The sequence below is a fragment of the Vipera ursinii genome, assembly GCF_947247035.1.
Source record: "Vipera ursinii genome assembly, chromosome: 2".
Lineage (NCBI taxonomy): Eukaryota > Metazoa > Chordata > Lepidosauria > Squamata > Viperidae > Vipera > Vipera ursinii.
Genome location: NC_139513.1, coordinates 276,716,534 through 276,734,336, shown reverse-complemented (window position 1 = coordinate 276,734,336; position 17,803 = coordinate 276,716,534). Strand labels below are relative to the sequence as shown.

General features: G+C 41.0%; 1 protein-coding gene across 1 annotated transcript in view; it reads left to right on the top strand.

Moving 5' to 3' along the window:
• LOC310634991 (sperm flagellar protein 2-like) overlaps positions 1-17,803 on the top strand; it is a gene marked incomplete at its 3' end in the record, with an annotated part of 89,169 nt that overhangs the window by 6,126 nt on the left and 65,240 nt on the right. Inside the window, exons 2-8 of the mRNA XM_083353528.1 lie at positions 901-1,003; positions 2,519-2,771; positions 5,976-6,146; positions 8,512-8,652; positions 12,007-12,083; positions 14,478-14,679; positions 15,317-15,505. Coding sequence (XP_083209654.1) covers positions 901-1,003; positions 2,519-2,771; positions 5,976-6,146; positions 8,512-8,652; positions 12,007-12,083; positions 14,478-14,679; positions 15,317-15,505 — 1,136 coding nt within the window. The remainder of the gene's footprint in view (positions 1-900; positions 1,004-2,518; positions 2,772-5,975; positions 6,147-8,511; positions 8,653-12,006; positions 12,084-14,477; positions 14,680-15,316; positions 15,506-17,803) is intronic.

The following is a 17,803-nucleotide window of genomic DNA, read 5'->3' as shown; positions in this document are numbered from 1 at the left end:
CAGCAATTTGTTAAAAAAACTATTTTTCTTCAGTTGAGGGTGCTATGACACTGAGATTGTTTCACATACTATACTGTATTATATACTATAGTACTAAAACTCTCCTATTTGCTTGTGTATAGCCTTTAATTGGGCAAAATGATGCATTGTAGGGCAACATTTTTTGAACCAAGATACCTCAAATGGGGAAACAGAATGAGTCCAAAATTGAAGTGTGGTAAATTTCATGAAATATTTTATGACATAAAAATTATGATAAAACAGTTTTTGATGTAATACAAAATGTAATAAAATATTTCCTGGGCTGATGTTTGACTGCTATATATTTTAACATGGGCTATTTCCAAGGCAGATACATCTCTGAATGTATCCCAACTCTTCCAGTGAAGGCAGTACATTAGAAATTCTGTCATTGTTAAAGGCATTGAGGAATCTGGTATGGAAATATCTGTGATCTAACAGGTCATGGGTTGTCTACTCAAAATATTAATAAAACTCTTCATTTAAATATTGAGAAAAATCTGTTGGTGAGGTAGATTATGCAATTTAACTCATATTAGAGAATTCATAATTAACTTCTTCACTTAGCTATTTCTATAAATCTATTGGAAGATTCAGAGAAAGCTGATTCTATGTTAACATTGTGATAAATGAACCATTGTTTATTGGTGAGCTATATTTTATGTATTTATTTAATAAATGTATATAGATGCCCATATGCCTGAGAATTCTAGACAGCGAACAGAAATAAAAACATCAATCAAGCCATAGAAATCCATTGAAAATAAATTGGGTTGATATACTGTACATCATTATAATAATGAATGATTATGTATCAAATGCAAATAGCTGCAACTTATAAACAAAATAATTTCCTTTTTCCTTTGGAAATTAAATCAGATGCAGAATCTTTCGCCAGAGAATTTTCCTCTGGTTATCTCATCGGAGAACTTCTAAACAAGTATGAACTTCAGGAAGATTTTGATCAGTTTTCACAAAGCAGGTGAGTAGTATCAATACTGTTCTGCTAACAATGTTCTGATTTACTGTATACTATATCATAACTAAATTACTGCAGGTTCAATTAACACTTCCTTGTATTGGAGAACAGGATGGGAATTTGTGCAATTCCCTTCCCACTTTTTATATAGAAACTTTCCTTTATTCCCATGTTTACTATTGCTCAGTCAGTTTCCCACTGAAACAGAAAAGGACTGTGTGGTCTCCTTTTCTGAACTACAGTAATCTGCACCCATAGCCAGAATGACCAATGGTTGTTAAAAATTACAAAAAGAATACCTTGTTTATACTCATGTCCCCAGAATTATCACAGAGATGGCTGTGATCTGCAAGGAACCAGCAAGTCGGAAATGGGCAATTTTTTTCCCATATAACTGCTTCTGCTTTGAAAGAAAACTCTTGAACTGTCTCTAGGCCTTTGCCTTTGCGTTGCAGAGACTGACTTTACAAACTACTTTTGGTGAGAGTGATGCAGCGCAGATAAACTGTACATTGGCAATTTTGGATAGTGTGACAGGGCTTGAAGCTTAGTAACATCTGGAAGGCAATAAATTCTCCACCCTTGCTGCAAGATATTTCCACCAGTCTGTAAAGGGAGAATACCAAAAGAGTAGAGCTTAGTACTCTTTGTATTCTTGCCATTGCTTGGTTGGAGACGTCAAGTGAACAAGCAGCCCCAGTAAGAAGAACAGCAAGAGGAATAAGCAGTGGTTGGATTCAGTTATGAAATTCAGGAGGTGCTTGACAATGTTAATTTTTGATGTCAAGCCCAATAGCTAGATGATGATTTGCATTTCACAGTTTGCAGCTTCAGAAGGTACTGGTTTTTATATCATACTAAGTGATAGATTAACAAAATATTCATTTGTGTCAATTTCAGAATCAGTATGACTGTAGGGGCAGTGGTAAGATTCTATTCTGCTTTTAGATTCCTATATGAATTAGTTGGAGATACGGACAGTAGTCTTGATGGACCTTGGACTTGTTGACCAAGTTCATGGTGTGCAAATAAATTATTATGTTGTATAATAATAAAGTATCTTGAGTTACACTAAATTCCTGATGACTACATGGAGAAAATCATGTAATTTTCATGGCAAGAGCACAGTATTGTTTGGTGCTGACTTCTAGGATTTTTTTCCTTATTCTAGTTTACAACCATAATATTTCTTAGTAGTCTAGTCCACTCCAAACAGTGACCAAGTCTAATTTTACCTAGATTTTTAAGTTAGTTTGGCTAGGAGTTGCCACTTAAACTTGTCAAACTCTAACGATTTGTTTAACAATTGATTGTAAAGCAATTAAGATTAGATTGAAGAACATAGATTTTTAGAGGGATTAAAGCTGAAAACCAAGCATGTTTATGAGTTCTGACTTTGTTTGGTTCCATTGCTGCCACACCTCATGAGGGTTACTGAAGGGTGTTAGGCTTGCGTATCAACTCACAGGAGAACTTACATATTCTACGTATTTAGAATTTTTTATATTGTCTCTACAGGCTTGCTAATGCAAAACTTAACAACTTTTCTCGCATGGAGCCGACCCTTCAACTTCTGGGTGTACAGTTTGACCAAAATGTAGCCCGAAACATCATGACAGAGCAGCATGGAGCTGCTATCAAACTTGTGTACCAATTGTATGTGGCCCTAGAGAAAAAGAAAAAAGCAGGGCTCACTGGAGTTGCCATGGATGCAATGCGACCTTCAGCTCATGCAAAGCTTAAAAGTGTAGGAACCGAAATATATCGTGAGGTGAGCTTGTTTATGTTAGGACACATTTCTTACTGGTGAATTTCTGTCAGTAAAGCATTGCCTTCCTATTTACTTCTTTTAGGAACGAGTGAGGATCAAATGAGAATACAGTACAAGGACACAAAATCCTGTTTAGGTCACTTCATCCAGATGTTGAGAGTGCCCTGCTTTAATTGTTAATTGATAGTGCTTATATTGTATTCCACTCCTGAAAGCGTCTGACACATATTATTATAATTCAACATGCAGTCCAGATGTTTGGATTGGATTTGGCATTTTTATCTACCTATCGAGCCTTCCCAAGGACCTGGCCTAGGCACATACTGCTGTTTGATACTGTTAAAGTTATTGTCGCAGGATGTAAGCTGTTCCAAGTAAAATTGTCTTTTGCAATTGACTGATAGTATCTAATGTCAATGCCAATGGTGTTCAAGTGATGCTTCAGTTGGAATTGCATCTAAGGCGAAGGTAGCGAACAGACCTAATATAGTATTCTTGCCTCCTATTTTTATCACCACAACAACTATATTAAGTGGGTTAGGCTGAGAGGGAATGACTGGCCCAAAGTAAGTTGTTTTTGCCTTCTTAAAATCTATGTTACAAATTAAAAAAACCCAACCCCTTACAGAAATTTAAGTGATTAATTTAAAAAAAAATTGGATTAATTACTGCCAAACTGCAGAAAGTAGACACCTCTATTAAGTAATTTGCAACAATACTCTGGGTCCATTTTACTGCACATATGAAGAATGGGAACACATACAAGGCTTTTCCGGTCAAATCCTGAGTGCCGCGTAATGAGCGCCTGTTACTTGTCCCAGCTTCTGCCAACTTAGCAGTTCGAAAGCACGTAAAAAATGCAAGTAGAAAAATAGGGACCACTCCGGTGGGAAGGTAACAGCGTTCTGTGCGCCTTTGGCATCTAGTCATGCCGGCCACATGACCACGGAGACGTCCTCGGACAAGCGCTGGCTCTTCGGCTTTGAAACGGAGACGAGCACCGGCCCCTAGAGTCGGAAACGACTAGCATGCATGTGCGGGGGAACCTTTACCTTTATCTAAACAAATTTCACAGTGTTGATTCTTATGGGGATTCATAGTACCACTGGCTTAAACCTCTGGGAAATTCTCAGAGTTGTTTCCCGTCATACTGGTTCACTGGAGAAAACTGGTACTTTAATTACAGTCTAATTCTTTGATTTATCTTCTCCCAATAGATATCTTCACAGCACATAACACTTTCAGTTTTAAAACAATGAGCTGTTGTGTGAGGGCCTGTATTTCCTATCTTGTAAAGTTGAAGCTAGGCCATAGGCCCAGGAAATTAAGCAAAGAGATTAGTACTATATATTTTTCAGAATGAATGAATGAACCTTTATTGTCAAAGTACAGCCATGTATACATTGAGATTGGCTGAGCCTCCCAGAATGTATGTTTCCTCACTTCACATGTATTATTATTCCCTCTAAGCAGCTTGTACTCTCACTATCGAGGCAAAAATCTGTTACGTTTATAGGTAGTCCTCAATTTACAGCCCAAAATTTCCATTGCTAAGCAAGACAGTTGTTGAGTTTTGCCTCATTTTGTGACCTTTATTGCCACAATTGTTAAGTGAATCACGACAGTTATTAATTTAGTGACATGGTTGTTAAGTTAATCTGTCTTCACATTGACTTTGCATATAAGAAGGCTGCAAAAGGTGATCACATGACCCCAGTTTACAAATATGTGCCAGTTGCCAAGAGCCTTGGTGGAGCAGTGGGCTAATGCCTCCTTAAGTAACACCAGCTGCCTGCAATTATTGCAGGTTTGCATCCCACCAGGCTCAAGGTTGACTCAGCCTTCCATCCTTCCGAGGTAGGTAAAATGAGGACCCAGATTGTTGGGGGCAGTAAGCTGACTTTGTAATAATGCCGCTTGGGGGGGGCGAATGCCCTAATAAGCAGGCATATACATAGAATGAAGGCTATTGCTAAGCACATTTGATTTGTGCTTAGATTGTAAGCCGCCCTGAGTCTTCGGAGAAGGGCGGGATATAAATGGGATTAAAAAAACAAAAAGTGTCTGAATTTGGATCATGTGAACATGGGGATGCTGCAACAATTATAATTGTGAAAAATTGTCATAAGTCATTCTTTTCTGTCTCATTGTAACTTTGAATGGTCACGAAATAAATGGTTATAAGTCAAGGACTACCTGTACTGCATCTTTCAGGCCAGGTTTACAGTTGAAATCTTTCACACATAAGCCCATTTTTTTAATTTTGCTGTATTATATACTTAGCTTGAGCTAACCTGGACTCTAAAACAAGCAGTTGCTAAAAAAATATTATAATCCAATTTAAGGTTCCTGGAGTATTGATAAAAATTATCAAGTTCCTGTAATTAGAAAAATAAAAAAATAAAACTAGAGTGTTAAAATGCCAAATATCATCCAACATCTCCAAATAGAGATAAAAGAATTCTAGTTTACAATAATCTTTGAGAATTATTGATGGTCAGTGTAGACTTTTCCAATCTGACACCTCATTGACATATTCACTGCAACTCCAAGTATCTTCATGATGTATTGGTTATAATTCCCGGAATTCACCATCTGCATGACTAATGATACTGGTGGGAATAATGCGAACCACACTCCAAGACATCTAGATTTGAAGCTACTATATGGAAGAAGGCTCATATAATTAATGTTGTAACAATCCTTCAGACAAGGTACTTTGCAGCACAAAAAAGCTGTTTGGAAGATCCCCTTAAATTATTAAATCAATCACCGTATTTTTTTAGGTTTGACTGCTTAGGAAACAGCTCCTGATAGTGCCTGTAAGGCCACTTTGCTTCAGTAAAAAGCAATATGAAGAGGTGCATCACAAGTGAACTCCCCTATGCATGTCTCAACCCCTGGTCTTTTCCAGTAAAAGTTCTCCTAGGAAATGGAAGCACAGATGAGCTACTCTAGAATGGATTAAATCCACCAATCCAGGACAGACAAGATTCTTATGCTTCTTCCTGTGTCATATACAGTAGGGGTCCTCAACCTTGGCAGCTTTAAGACTTGTGGACCAACTCCCAGAATTCCTCAGCCAGCTTTGTTGGCTGAGGAATTCTGGAAGTTGAAGTCCACAAGTCTTAAAGTTGCCAAGGTTGAGGACCCCTGATATACAGTATATGTTTGCATGTATATATCTGTCTCATTTCATTTCAGCGACTCAAAACACTAGTACCACGCCAGGCAGACCTCTCACTCCAGCAGATTTCAGACAGCTTTCAAAACAAAGCCAAGATCCTGGAAAGTAAGATAGTTGGCATGCAATTAGTGAAACAACAGCAAGCCAAACAGATCCAGGAGGAAAAAAAGATTGAAGAGGTTGAAAGGGTGAGTGCTGATTTCTTTCTCTGACCCAGCTCTACAATACCCTCATTTCCTGCTTTGTATTTAATCAGAGGCCAGGTGTATTACTAAATTGGTCTTTATAGCTTAGTTTCCATCACTCTCATGCTCTCCAAACATGGCAAAATAACCTGTCCCAGAATTTTTCAAAAAATTGCTTGGCTGATTGGGCCTTCTAGAACTTGCAGCTTTTATGCATCTGAAGGACTCAAGATGGGAAAGAATGGTGTATATAGAGGCTTCAGCAAAGTAGTTAAGATTGTATTGTCTGTGGAGATTCTCAGTTGTCCAGTCATAGTTGTCCCAAAGGTGCTTTTTCAAAAGGCAACTGGACTTTCTTTGTTTTTGCTTGAAGAGTTCTGAACTGAAAAAGCTTCTTGGATAAGAAGCAAAACATTTTCAAGCAAAAACAGAGTCCAGTTGCCTTTTGAAAAAGCACCTTTGGGTTAAGATTGTCTTGTATGCTATTAAAAGCAGAGTGAATTGTATTGTCTACACTTGATTATTTTGAGTTAGCACGCACATAGATTTATGCATCAAGAGATACACCCAGATACACTTTAAACAATCACTGGTTATGAGAGGAACTGGATGTCTTCACATATAACAGCTATGCACATGAGTGACTGTGATCAGATCCTTCCAATCCAGGAAGGGGCACAGTAGGAAGCTGTGCAAAAGCCTCCCAGACATGACTGTCACCTGCTCTTTGAGCAGGAGTTGGATGTCGGAAGACCCACAAATTATGTATTGGGCCTATTTGGGGCAGAAGAACCCTGTGCAGCACCAAAGATGGCATAGTCTCTAAAACCCAGAACCACTCAATCTTGCCAAGGTTCAACTAAAACCTGTTGTTCTCCGTCTGGGTCCCAGGCACTGGGGTAGGATATCAGCAACACACCCCATGGAAATGGACAATGTTATCCAACAGCTTCATGTTGATTTGAATAGGAGGAGAAAGAGCACTGAACCAGGTGGAATCTCATAGAGTTTTTAATGTGATAGAGGATAATATTTTAAATTATTAAGTATGTGGGAGAGTCATATTGAATGAATGAATGAATTGAATGAATGAATGAATGACAGCTCATTCATAAGAGTGAGTCTGGTGTGTGTTAACGCCACTTTCCTGGACAAAACTCAGAACATCCAGAAGTGGATCAGTAAGGTGGCACCCAAAGATGAGCTGTTAGAGAAATGTCTGAGGCAGCAGCAGATATGGAAGGAAGATCAAGCAGAGGAAGTGCCAAGGCAAAACAAGACTAAATAAGATGTACCGTTGATAGATAGCCGAGGTAATAGACATTAGAAAATCCTACCAGTGATTACAAAGAGCCAGACTAAAAAACAGCACTGTGGCACTGATCACAGCAGCACAAGAACAGGCATGAAGCACCAGATCCATAGAAGCAGGAGTCCCCCTAGACAGGAAGTATGTAGAAAGGCCTCAAAAAGAATCCAATACGTGAAGAGAGGAGCAGCATAAACTGAATGGCACAACCAAGTAGCTGGCATTGTGTACAGGAACATTGGCATAGTATATGGGCAAGTCCAGATGGGAGATCCCACAGAAGGTACTGGAGAACAGTAGGACTGAGATGCTGCGGGATTTCCAGATCCAGCAGACAGCAGGTGCTGTCCAATTATTATTTATTATTATTATTATTATTATTATTATTATTATTATTATTATTATTATTATTATTATTAATTTAATTTGTATACCGCCCTTCTCCCGAAGGACTCAGGGCGGTGAACAGGGCAATACATAATAAAAACAGGATACAAAAATTAAAAAGTAATTAAACAGCAATGGCCGTAAATAAATTAATACACATTAAAAGTTAAGACCGATTTATAAAACCCAACCCCATCCCATCAGGCCAGGCCGGATTGTTCAAAAAGGAATTAACCAGACATTGTGGTGTTAGACAAGGACCAGAAGACAATAGTGGTGATAGATGTAGCAGTGCCAAGTGACAGCAACATCAGGGAAAAGAAGTAGGAGAAGATAGAGAAATACCAGGACTAAAGGAAAAATTAGAAGGAATATGGAAAGTAAAGGCCAAAGTGGTTCCAGTGGCGATAGGAGTATTCAGGACTGTGACGCCTAAGCTGAGAGAGTGGCTCCAACAGATCCCAGGAGCAATGTCTCTGTCCAGAAGAGTGCAGTGCTACGAATAATTAAGATTACACAGAACTCTCAAATTCCAAGTTGTCTGGGAGAGGTCCCAAAAGTGAGGAAGACACATATCGCCATAGGAGTGAGAAAGGATTTTTAAAACTACTTCTAAGATTTATTTAGTAACCAATTTAAAACAATTTATTATCTTTCCCTTTGAATATGTAGAAAATTGTAGAAAAACGCAGGCAGAATGAAATCATGGCCAAGATTCAAGCGGCAGTTATCCAGATTCCAAAACCATTGCCACAGCATACTGACAAAGCGATTGAAGACCAAAAACTGCAGAAGAAAAAGAAGGAAGCAGAAGTAAGTAAGGAGATTTTATAGTTATTTAAAAAATGCATAAGCAACAGCATGTACTACCTATTTTGGTTATCCTGAATCTTAATATAAATGCATTAATTTTTAAACACGAGTATTTTTATTGTGCAGCATTATACTTTGTTAATAATAATGGTGTCTGTCTTAATAAGAAGCTGACAGAACGTACAAAGATCCAGGTCTATAGAGCCTGCGTCTTGAGCACACTCTTGTACTGCAGTGAGTCTTGGACCCTTTACGTACGGCAGGAGAGAAAGCTGAACACCTTTCATATGCGCTGTCTCCGATGTATCCTTGGTATCACCTGACATGACAAAGTTCCAAATAGTGCAGTCCTGGAATGTGCTGGAATTTCCAGCATGTATACTCTGTTGAAACAGCAACATCTACGCTAGCTTGGGCATGTTGTGAGAATGGCTGATGGTTGGATTCCAAAAGATCTCCTGTATGGAGAACTAGTGCAGGGAAAGTGCCCCAGAGGGAGACCAGAGCTGCGATATAAGGATATCTGCAAGAGGGATTTAAAGGCCTTGAGAATGGACATCCAACAGCTGGGAAACCTTGTCCTCTGATCGTTCAGCTTGGAGGTTAAAGATGCAGCATGGCCTTCTCCAATTCGAAGAGACACTTGTGCAGCAGGCTGAGGCAAAGAGGCAGTCCCGGAGCCAGCGATATCTGGGGGCTGGACAGGGGACAGATTGCATCTGCCCTCAGTGTGGAAGGGACCGCCACTCTCGAATTGGCCTTTTTAGCCACACCAGACGCTGCTTTAGGTCCTCTTTCCAAAGCACGATACCATAGTCTCTCGAGACTGAAGCATGCCAGTGCCAATGATGATGAATAACGGTGTCTGATAAACTTGTGCATGAAATAGCATGTGCAGAGGGAGTTAAAACAGGAAAGATGGCAGTTCTGTATGTGCTGACATTGTACACGTGTGCAAAAGGGCAAGACTTCTATTGTGCTGCCACGAATGCTGTTTTTCCTGTTTTGATGGTCTCCCGCCTTCAGATACCACCACATACATGGAAAAGAATATTCAAAACAATGCTAGCAACAGTGAAATAGATAATCAGAAACATTTTCCTGAGCACCAAATTAAAATGCCTTCCACCAGTTCTTAAGCCAGTGGGAAAATATCTTGGTATAACATTTGCTCTGCTCATTGGACATCCCTATCATACAAAAGGCATGATGCTAGGAAAAGGTGCTGTCGTTATTTACAATATTCAGGGTACACTAAAGACAAGACTGAGTAGTTTCCCCAGCTTTGTTCCCTTCCCCTCCTCTAAATGTCATCTGCCAGCAGGAATTTATCCACCAATCTCTCTCCTTGATGTGAGAAGGAAATGGGACCACGGAAGAGTCAAGATCATCTGGCTCGAGGGTTAGGCTCAGACACCTGGCAGCTACCGGGGATCAGCTAATCTGAAAGAACCTGATTTTCCCCCTGCCGAAGTAGATTGGCCTCAGATTACAGTGTTCAGAAGTTCAAGGGAAAGGGACTGTCCATGCCTGCTAAAATAACAACAGGAGTTGTTTTAATCTCATTCTCTGCAAGTCACCTCATTCCAACCCCACAAAATGATCAATGAAGTCTCTAGACTACACCTACGTAACACTGCTAGAGTTTGTTTGAGTACTTAATGGGAAAATAATACTTTAACGCTGGAGCAGATAAGGACACTTTACAATGCATCATGTGTAGGTGGGAATGAGATAAGGCAGTATCAAGGACTTTGTGAGGTAGTTAGGTGCAAATGAGGAAAAACGCTGTAGTAGCTATGTATAACTGGGATTCAGATCATTAAGACCCAGAGTTGGGAATTCACCCCTTTTTCTTCATAATAAATATGCAGAGGAAGGAACAGTCATAACCCACACATAACCCTTCAGTTAGACAGGAGTAAATATAAATCTAGAGAAAGGTGTTTTTTTCAGAATTTAACTGAGGAATCCTTATTTAGAATCACTTTAAAGAAACACAGTGATTGGTAAAAGTAATAGTTCATATATTTTATGGGTAAGTAATCAGCAGGCTGCACAGGCCCCTGACCACTCCATTTATGGTCCTTGGAATCATCAGGGCTGAATTTTTTTCAGGCTTTTAGTGGGGGTTGGATGGGTTTGGGGGCAAAATAAACCTTAAACCTTGCAGAGGCACTCATTTTGTTGCTCAATACCACTCAATCCCAAACAACAAACATATTCTTCCAAAAATGTATCCCTGTTCACTCCAGCAATGTCACATCCATAGTTTTCCACTTGAAGATGCCGGTTAGATCTAGATCAGGGGTAGGCAACCTCGGCTCTTTTATGGCTCATGGACTTCAACTCCCAGAATTCCTCAGTCAGCTATGCTGACTTTTGGGAGTTGAAGTTCTTGAGTCATAAAAGAGCCGAGGTTGCCTACCCCTGATCTAGATGTTGCCCACAGAGTGAAAAAATTGTTAGAATTTACCATACTGCCATGTTAAAATCCAGTACAAATCTGCTGTCCTCCGTCTCCTTTCCCTTTCCTTCAGAAATGTTTTGAGGATAACATGCACTGTTCCTAAGACAGCAGAACAGACACAGCCCCCTGATTTTACAATGCCATATATATGGCAAAACTCATATTATTTGGGTAACCATGCCACATTTTATTGTATTCACTTGTTTAGTGGGATCTCGTTGAGATAATGAATGGATGTTCTTACCTGGAATTTTTGCGATCCTGCTTGCCCTGCTGGCACTGCATTTGTTAGGGAGAGAAGCTGCTCTTGGAAGCAAAAATGTCCATGTATGGAATGTAAAATTGAGCTTATAAAAATGGGTGGGCCTTCAATCATGCAACTGCAGCCACCATCTTGCTTTTTGTAATCTCCCCAACTGAACACTCCCATGGGGGGGAAAAAGTGGTAAAGAGCTCAAGGTCTTGAATCTTTTCTGTTGTAAACTCTTAATAATTAAAAATGTTTCAGTTAACTATTGTTGTTAATTATTCCAATTTTTATAGGGCTATTGTTTTATTTGCTTATTTCACTTGCCTGCTTAAACATGAACAGTAATTAATTGGTACAATAGAAATTAAACCTATGCATTTACCGAAATCTTTTCCTTGGTTCTCATCTAATCACTTAACAGTTTGTAATACCATCAGACTCATACAGCTCATGGATAACATAACTTAATGAAGTTCCGATGGGCTTTACTAGGCTTACTGGCACAACCCCACCTTGAACATGGAAATCCCATGGCACAGTGCATTTGTGCTTTGAACATCTTGTTAATTTGTAATGGGATGCCATAAAAAATTAAACAGAAGGAAATGAGTTAAAAATGCTTACTTTTTTCCAGATTACATACACTGAAATTAGGAACTTCGAAAAACAAATGAGGAAAGAGGCTGTTGTGCCTGCCAAACTCACAGAGAGGTAATGTTACTTCTAGTAAATTTTGCTCTGTTTTTCTGCTGGACTGTGTGGAAATAGAAACAACCTCCCATTGGCCAGACATCCTATTAATAAGCTTTTGTTTCAGTCATATAGATTGGCCTCCCGATTGGACTACTGCAAAGTTCTCTACGTGGGGCTGCCCTTGAGGACCACCCGGAGGCTTCAGCTGGTGCAGAATGCAGCCGTGCGGGTTGTGATGGGGGTTTCCCGATACTCACACGTAACACCTCTGCTCCGCGAGTTGCATTGGCTTCCGGTTGCCCTCCGGGTGAGATTCAAGGTGCTGGTGATGACCTATAAAGCCCTAAATGGCTTGGGTCCGGGATATCTGAGGGAGCACCTGCTGCCGGCATCAAGCTCCCTTCGTCCTGTGCGCTCCCACAGGGAGGGTCTTCTCAGGGTACCGCTGGTAAAAGATTGCCGGTGGACAATACCCAGGGGGAGGGCCTTCTCTGTGGGTGCGCCTGCCCTTTGGAACCAGCTGCCTGTAGAGCTTAGGACTGCCCCTGACCTTCGCTCATTCCGCCGGGACCTGAAGACCTGGCTCTTTGAGCTTTCTGGCCTGGACTGAGAGTATTAATTGGGGTTTTAATTGGATTCTAATTGGGATTTTTATTTATTCAAGGTTAATGTAATCATTTTAATTGTTTTTAATTTTTGTAATTGTATTGTTTTTTTAAAAAAACCTTGTGAACCGCCCTGAGTCCTATGGGAGAAGGGCGGTATATAAGTCTAAATAATAATAATAATAATAATAATAATAATAATAATAATAATAATAATAATAATATAGATGATTAAATATGCTGTATTTGTAGTACTGTACTGACATAAAGCTGCTGGATAGATAACCTATCATGCGTAATTTCATTTTTCACTGGGAATACTTTATATTTCTCCATGCAGTTGAAATGTCAGCATATACTTCATTAATCAGCTGGTTTACTACCAATAACGTGGCCTCACCCAGCCATCTCTAATGCAATATAAACCCCATCCTTATTAGTTTGGCATAACAAAAGTTGGACAACTATAGAAGCCATAAATTTCTACTGGAGAAATGCTGATTGTCTCAGCAGGGTGAAGATAGGCTATAACATTTCAGTTAATATTTTGGAGACAACTGACTTCAATAGATTATGGAATAATTAAATCACTCTGGGGCACTTAATACTACGAAGTGCACAGGGGAGAAATGATGTTGGAGACATTGTTAGTAACTTCATTCTTCTCCCCATGATTCTACTTATACGTAGTATGGCCTGACAGTTTATTTTTATAAAGATGTTGATTCCAAAAGTAGAGTGAGAGATCTCTGCCAAAATATGCTGTCTTAATAGAAGAGCAGTCTCGTGATACTTAACTTGTGATCCCCAGTTTGGCACACAAAAGAGAAGTCTGGTGAAAGGAAGGACAGTGCCCACCCACAAAGATCTCAAAGCTTGGGACACACAAGTTGTTTCTCTTTTACTGATTTCTTTTTGTTTCCTATCCTCCATCAGATTTCCCCCTCCTGCACTCTTATAGATATGGGGATTAGCCAAATTAGGATCATGAGATTATGGGTTTAAAGGAATTAAATCATCAAATCTTAATCCAGGTTCATTGCTTGATAGTTGCCATGGAAACTGGTTTTAGAGTTAAAGGCAAGGGTTGGGTTTTTTTCTTTCTTTTTTTTGTGAGAGCTAGATATGGGAAAGATATAAATCAGGACAGTGAAGAATAGGATTATCTCCTGATCAGGAGGTAGCCAGGATATCTGCAAAAAAAATGGAAAGATTCCAAAGCCATTCTACTCTTGTGGTATTTTGAAGTGTATTTAGGTAGTCCTTGACTTATGACCGATCACTTGGTGATTGGTCAAAGTTACAAAAGACCCCTCCCCCCCAACAAAATATGTACAGCCAGGTTCTGAAGTTCTGAGGCTGCCCTCCCGCCAAGATCATTTGACCGCATTTTGGGCACTTGGCCAAAATGATGGCTGTTTGCGGCATTTGGCAGTCAAATGACCACAATTTACATTTTTGCTAGAAATTAGTATTTGCTTCTAGTTTTTCACAAAAATCACCCATAGTGAACAATGGGCTCGCTTAACAGCTGCCACAAAAAAGTAAAAATGGGTCTGGTCATGTGGTTTACCTGTTTTATGACTCACAGTTTAATGACTGTAATTGCCAGTTACAGATGTAAGTCGAGTACTATCTGTTTGTGCATTGATGGTGTTGTAAATATTCTATTATAATATAAAATATAAAAGAAAAATATATAATAGTAATAATAATGTAATACAATATAAAGCAACAGACAAGAAGCAGTTTCTTTCATTCTTTGTGTAAAACCTGTATCACCAGATGACCCATATTATTTTCTTAGTATGATGAGTGCGATAAAGCAGGCACAAGAACTAGCTACAGCAAAACCAGCCATTACTGACCTACTGAACACCTACTCAGATGATGAATATATTAGGAAAATTCAGAAACGTCTTGAGGAGGATACATTTGCTCGAGAACAACGGGAGAAGAGAAGGAGAAAGATGTTAAGGGAGCAACTCATAGCCCATGAAGCACAAGAAGTGAGTAAGATACGGTGCCTTCCGATGTTTAGATGAGGCATTGATACTGTTGTAAATTAACCCCTTTGAAAAGACATGAAAAGTAAAAGCTATTACGAAACCTGCTCAGAGAATGAAGTAAATTGTAACTTTACAAGTGAAAATAATAAGCACATTTTTTCACTTCCTGATCAGACTTAAATGTTAAACATAGTGGTAGATTTTAAAAAAAACATAATACTAAAGCACAAAATCTGGAATTGTAAAAAACTAAAAATGAAATGCAGGACAAATTCTTCAAATTTAAAATTACAGCTTCTTGCTAGGTGATACTCTGGTTTTATGAGTGCATCAGGACTATTGAGACTAAGAATTGCTAATGGCCAAGCACCCATTTTTACTAGTACTTTTAGCGATACCTTTAACCTCTTTATCCACAAGCCCTTGAAATATACCGAAGCTAATTAACCCCACAAGAGATCAACTGAGGATACTATGCAACTTTTTTTCACATTTACCTGAAAGTAAACCCCTTTCAGTGACTACCCAAAGTCAGCTGATAGGCTTTGTGCCTAAAGTGGGGCTACACTCCTGGTCTCCCAGTTTCCAGCAAAAGCCGTACATTACTTCACTCTTACTGGTTTCTTTATTATTTTAGGAGGCCTATAGAGAAGAGCAGCTTATCAACCGACTTATGAGACAGTCCCAGCAAGAGCGAAGAATAGCTGTTCAACTTATGCATGTCAGGCACGAGAAAGAAGTCCTGTGGCAAAACAGAATTTACAGAGAAAAGCAGTTTGAGGAAAGACGCCTCAAAGAATTCCAAGAAGCTCTTGATAAAGAGGAGGTAGATATTCATTATTGTCTTCTTTGTTACTGTATTTTTCTATTTTGCATTTCCCTCCCTAAGTGCTGGGTTTTAGCAAAACCACCAGAGAATGTGATTATGTGACCATGGGACATAGCAAATGGCCATGTTGCCAGGCACCCAAAGTTCAGTCACATGACCATGGGTGGGCAACCATCAGAACTTCAAATTCGGGTTCATAATAATGTCAAACAGTTGTAAAACTGAATTTAATTTTAATTTAATTTAATTTATTAATATTTCTATACCGCCCTTCTCCCGAAGGACTCAGGGCGGTGTACAGGGCAAGAATAAAACACAGAGATTTACAAAAACTAAAAGATAATTAAATACATGCCCGATTAAAAATACAGTAGATACATGGTAAAAAACCCCAATAAAAATAGTAAAAAACCCCACCAATCCCCCCTCAGGCCAGGCCGGCTTGCTCAAACAAGTATGTTTTCAGATCGCGGCGAAAGGAGCGCAGATCGGGCGCCGTCCGGAGCTCAACCGGTAACTGGTTCCATAGCTCCGGGGCGCCCACAGAGAAGGATCTCCCCCTGGGGGCCACCAGCCGACATTCTCTGACCGGTGGCACCCTGAGGAGGCCCTCTCTGTGGGACCGCACAGGGCGGAGGGAAGTAGACGCCGGCAGCAGGTGTTCCCTAAGGTACTCCGGACCCCTGCCATGTAGGGCTTTAAACACCATTACTAGCACCTTGAATCTCACCCGGAAGACAACTGGCAACCAATGCAGCTCACGGAGCAGAGGTGTAACATGGGAGTATCGGGAGACTCCCAACACAACTCTCGCGGCTGCATTCTGTACCAGTTGGAGCCTCCGGGTGGTCCTCAAGGGAAGCCCCATGTAGAGAGCGTTGCAGTAGTCTAGACGAGAGGTCACGAGCGCGTGAGTGACCGTGCATAAATCATCCCAGCTTAGATAGGGCCGCAACTGGCGCACCAGGCGAACCTGGGCGAAAGCCCCCCTAGTCACAGCCACCATGTGATCTTCCAAGGTGAGCCGTGAATCTAGGAGGACTCCCAAGTTGCGAGCCCTATCTACGGGGGGTAATAATTCACCCCCCATAGAAAGAGATGGAATATCCGAATAGACCCGGGATGAAGGTATGCAAAGCCACTCGGTCTTGTCGGGGTTGAGCTGAAGTCTGTTCCTCCCCATCCAGACCCGAACCACCTCCAGGCAACGGGACATCACGTTGAGGGCATCACTGGGGTGGTTTGGGGTCGAAAGAAAAAGCTGGGTATCATCAGCGTACTGATGATACCCAACTCCAAAGCCACGAATGATCTCACCCAGCGGTTTCATATAGATGTTGAACAGGAGAGGCGAGAGGACCGACCCCTGAGGAACTCCACAAACGAGAGACCTCGCGGTCGACCTCTGCCCTCCTGTCAACACCGACTGCGAGCGTCCCTGGAGATAGGAGGAGAACCACTGTAAAACCGTGCCTCCCACTCCCAATCCCCTGAGACGCCGCAGCAAGATACCATGGTCGATGGTATCGAAAGCCGCTGAGAGGTCTAATAGGACTAGAACAGAGGAATGCCCCCTGTCCCGAGCCCTCCAGAGATCATTCACCAGCGCGACCAATGCCGTCTCCGTGCTGTGCCCGGGCCTGAAACCCGATTGGTACGGGTCTAGATAATCCGCTTCATCCAGGACCAAAGGGAGATGATGCGCCACCACACTCTCAACAACCTTCGCAAGAAAGCGAAGGTTGGAGACCGGACGAAAGTTGTTCAATACAGCTGGGTCCAAGGCAGGCTTCTTGAGGAGGGGCCTCACCACCGCCTCTTTCAAGACGGCAGGGAAGCTACCCTCACTCAAAGAAGCTGATATAACTGCCTGGAACCAGCTGCGTGTCCTCTCCCGGGCTGCATAAACCAGCCAGGAAGGGCACGGGTCCAATAAACATGTGGTGGAGCTCAGTCTTCCCATAATCCTGTCCACTTCCTCCGGAGTCACAGAATCAAACTCCTCCCATGTGATATCGACAAGACCGCCCGCGTCCTGATCGCCAGACTCTGCCCAGTCAGAGTCCAGACCGGTCCGAATCCGAGCGATTTTGTCCGACAGATAATTGTTAAACTCCTTGGCACGACCCTGCAAGGGTTCCTTCCTCACCTCCTGATTAAGAAGGGAGCGAGTCACCCTAAACAGAGCGGCCGGGCGATTATCTGCGGACGCGATAAGGGTAGCGAAGTGATTAGACCTCGCCACCCTTATCGCAGCGAGATAAGACCTAATATGGGTTCTTAGTCGCAATCGGT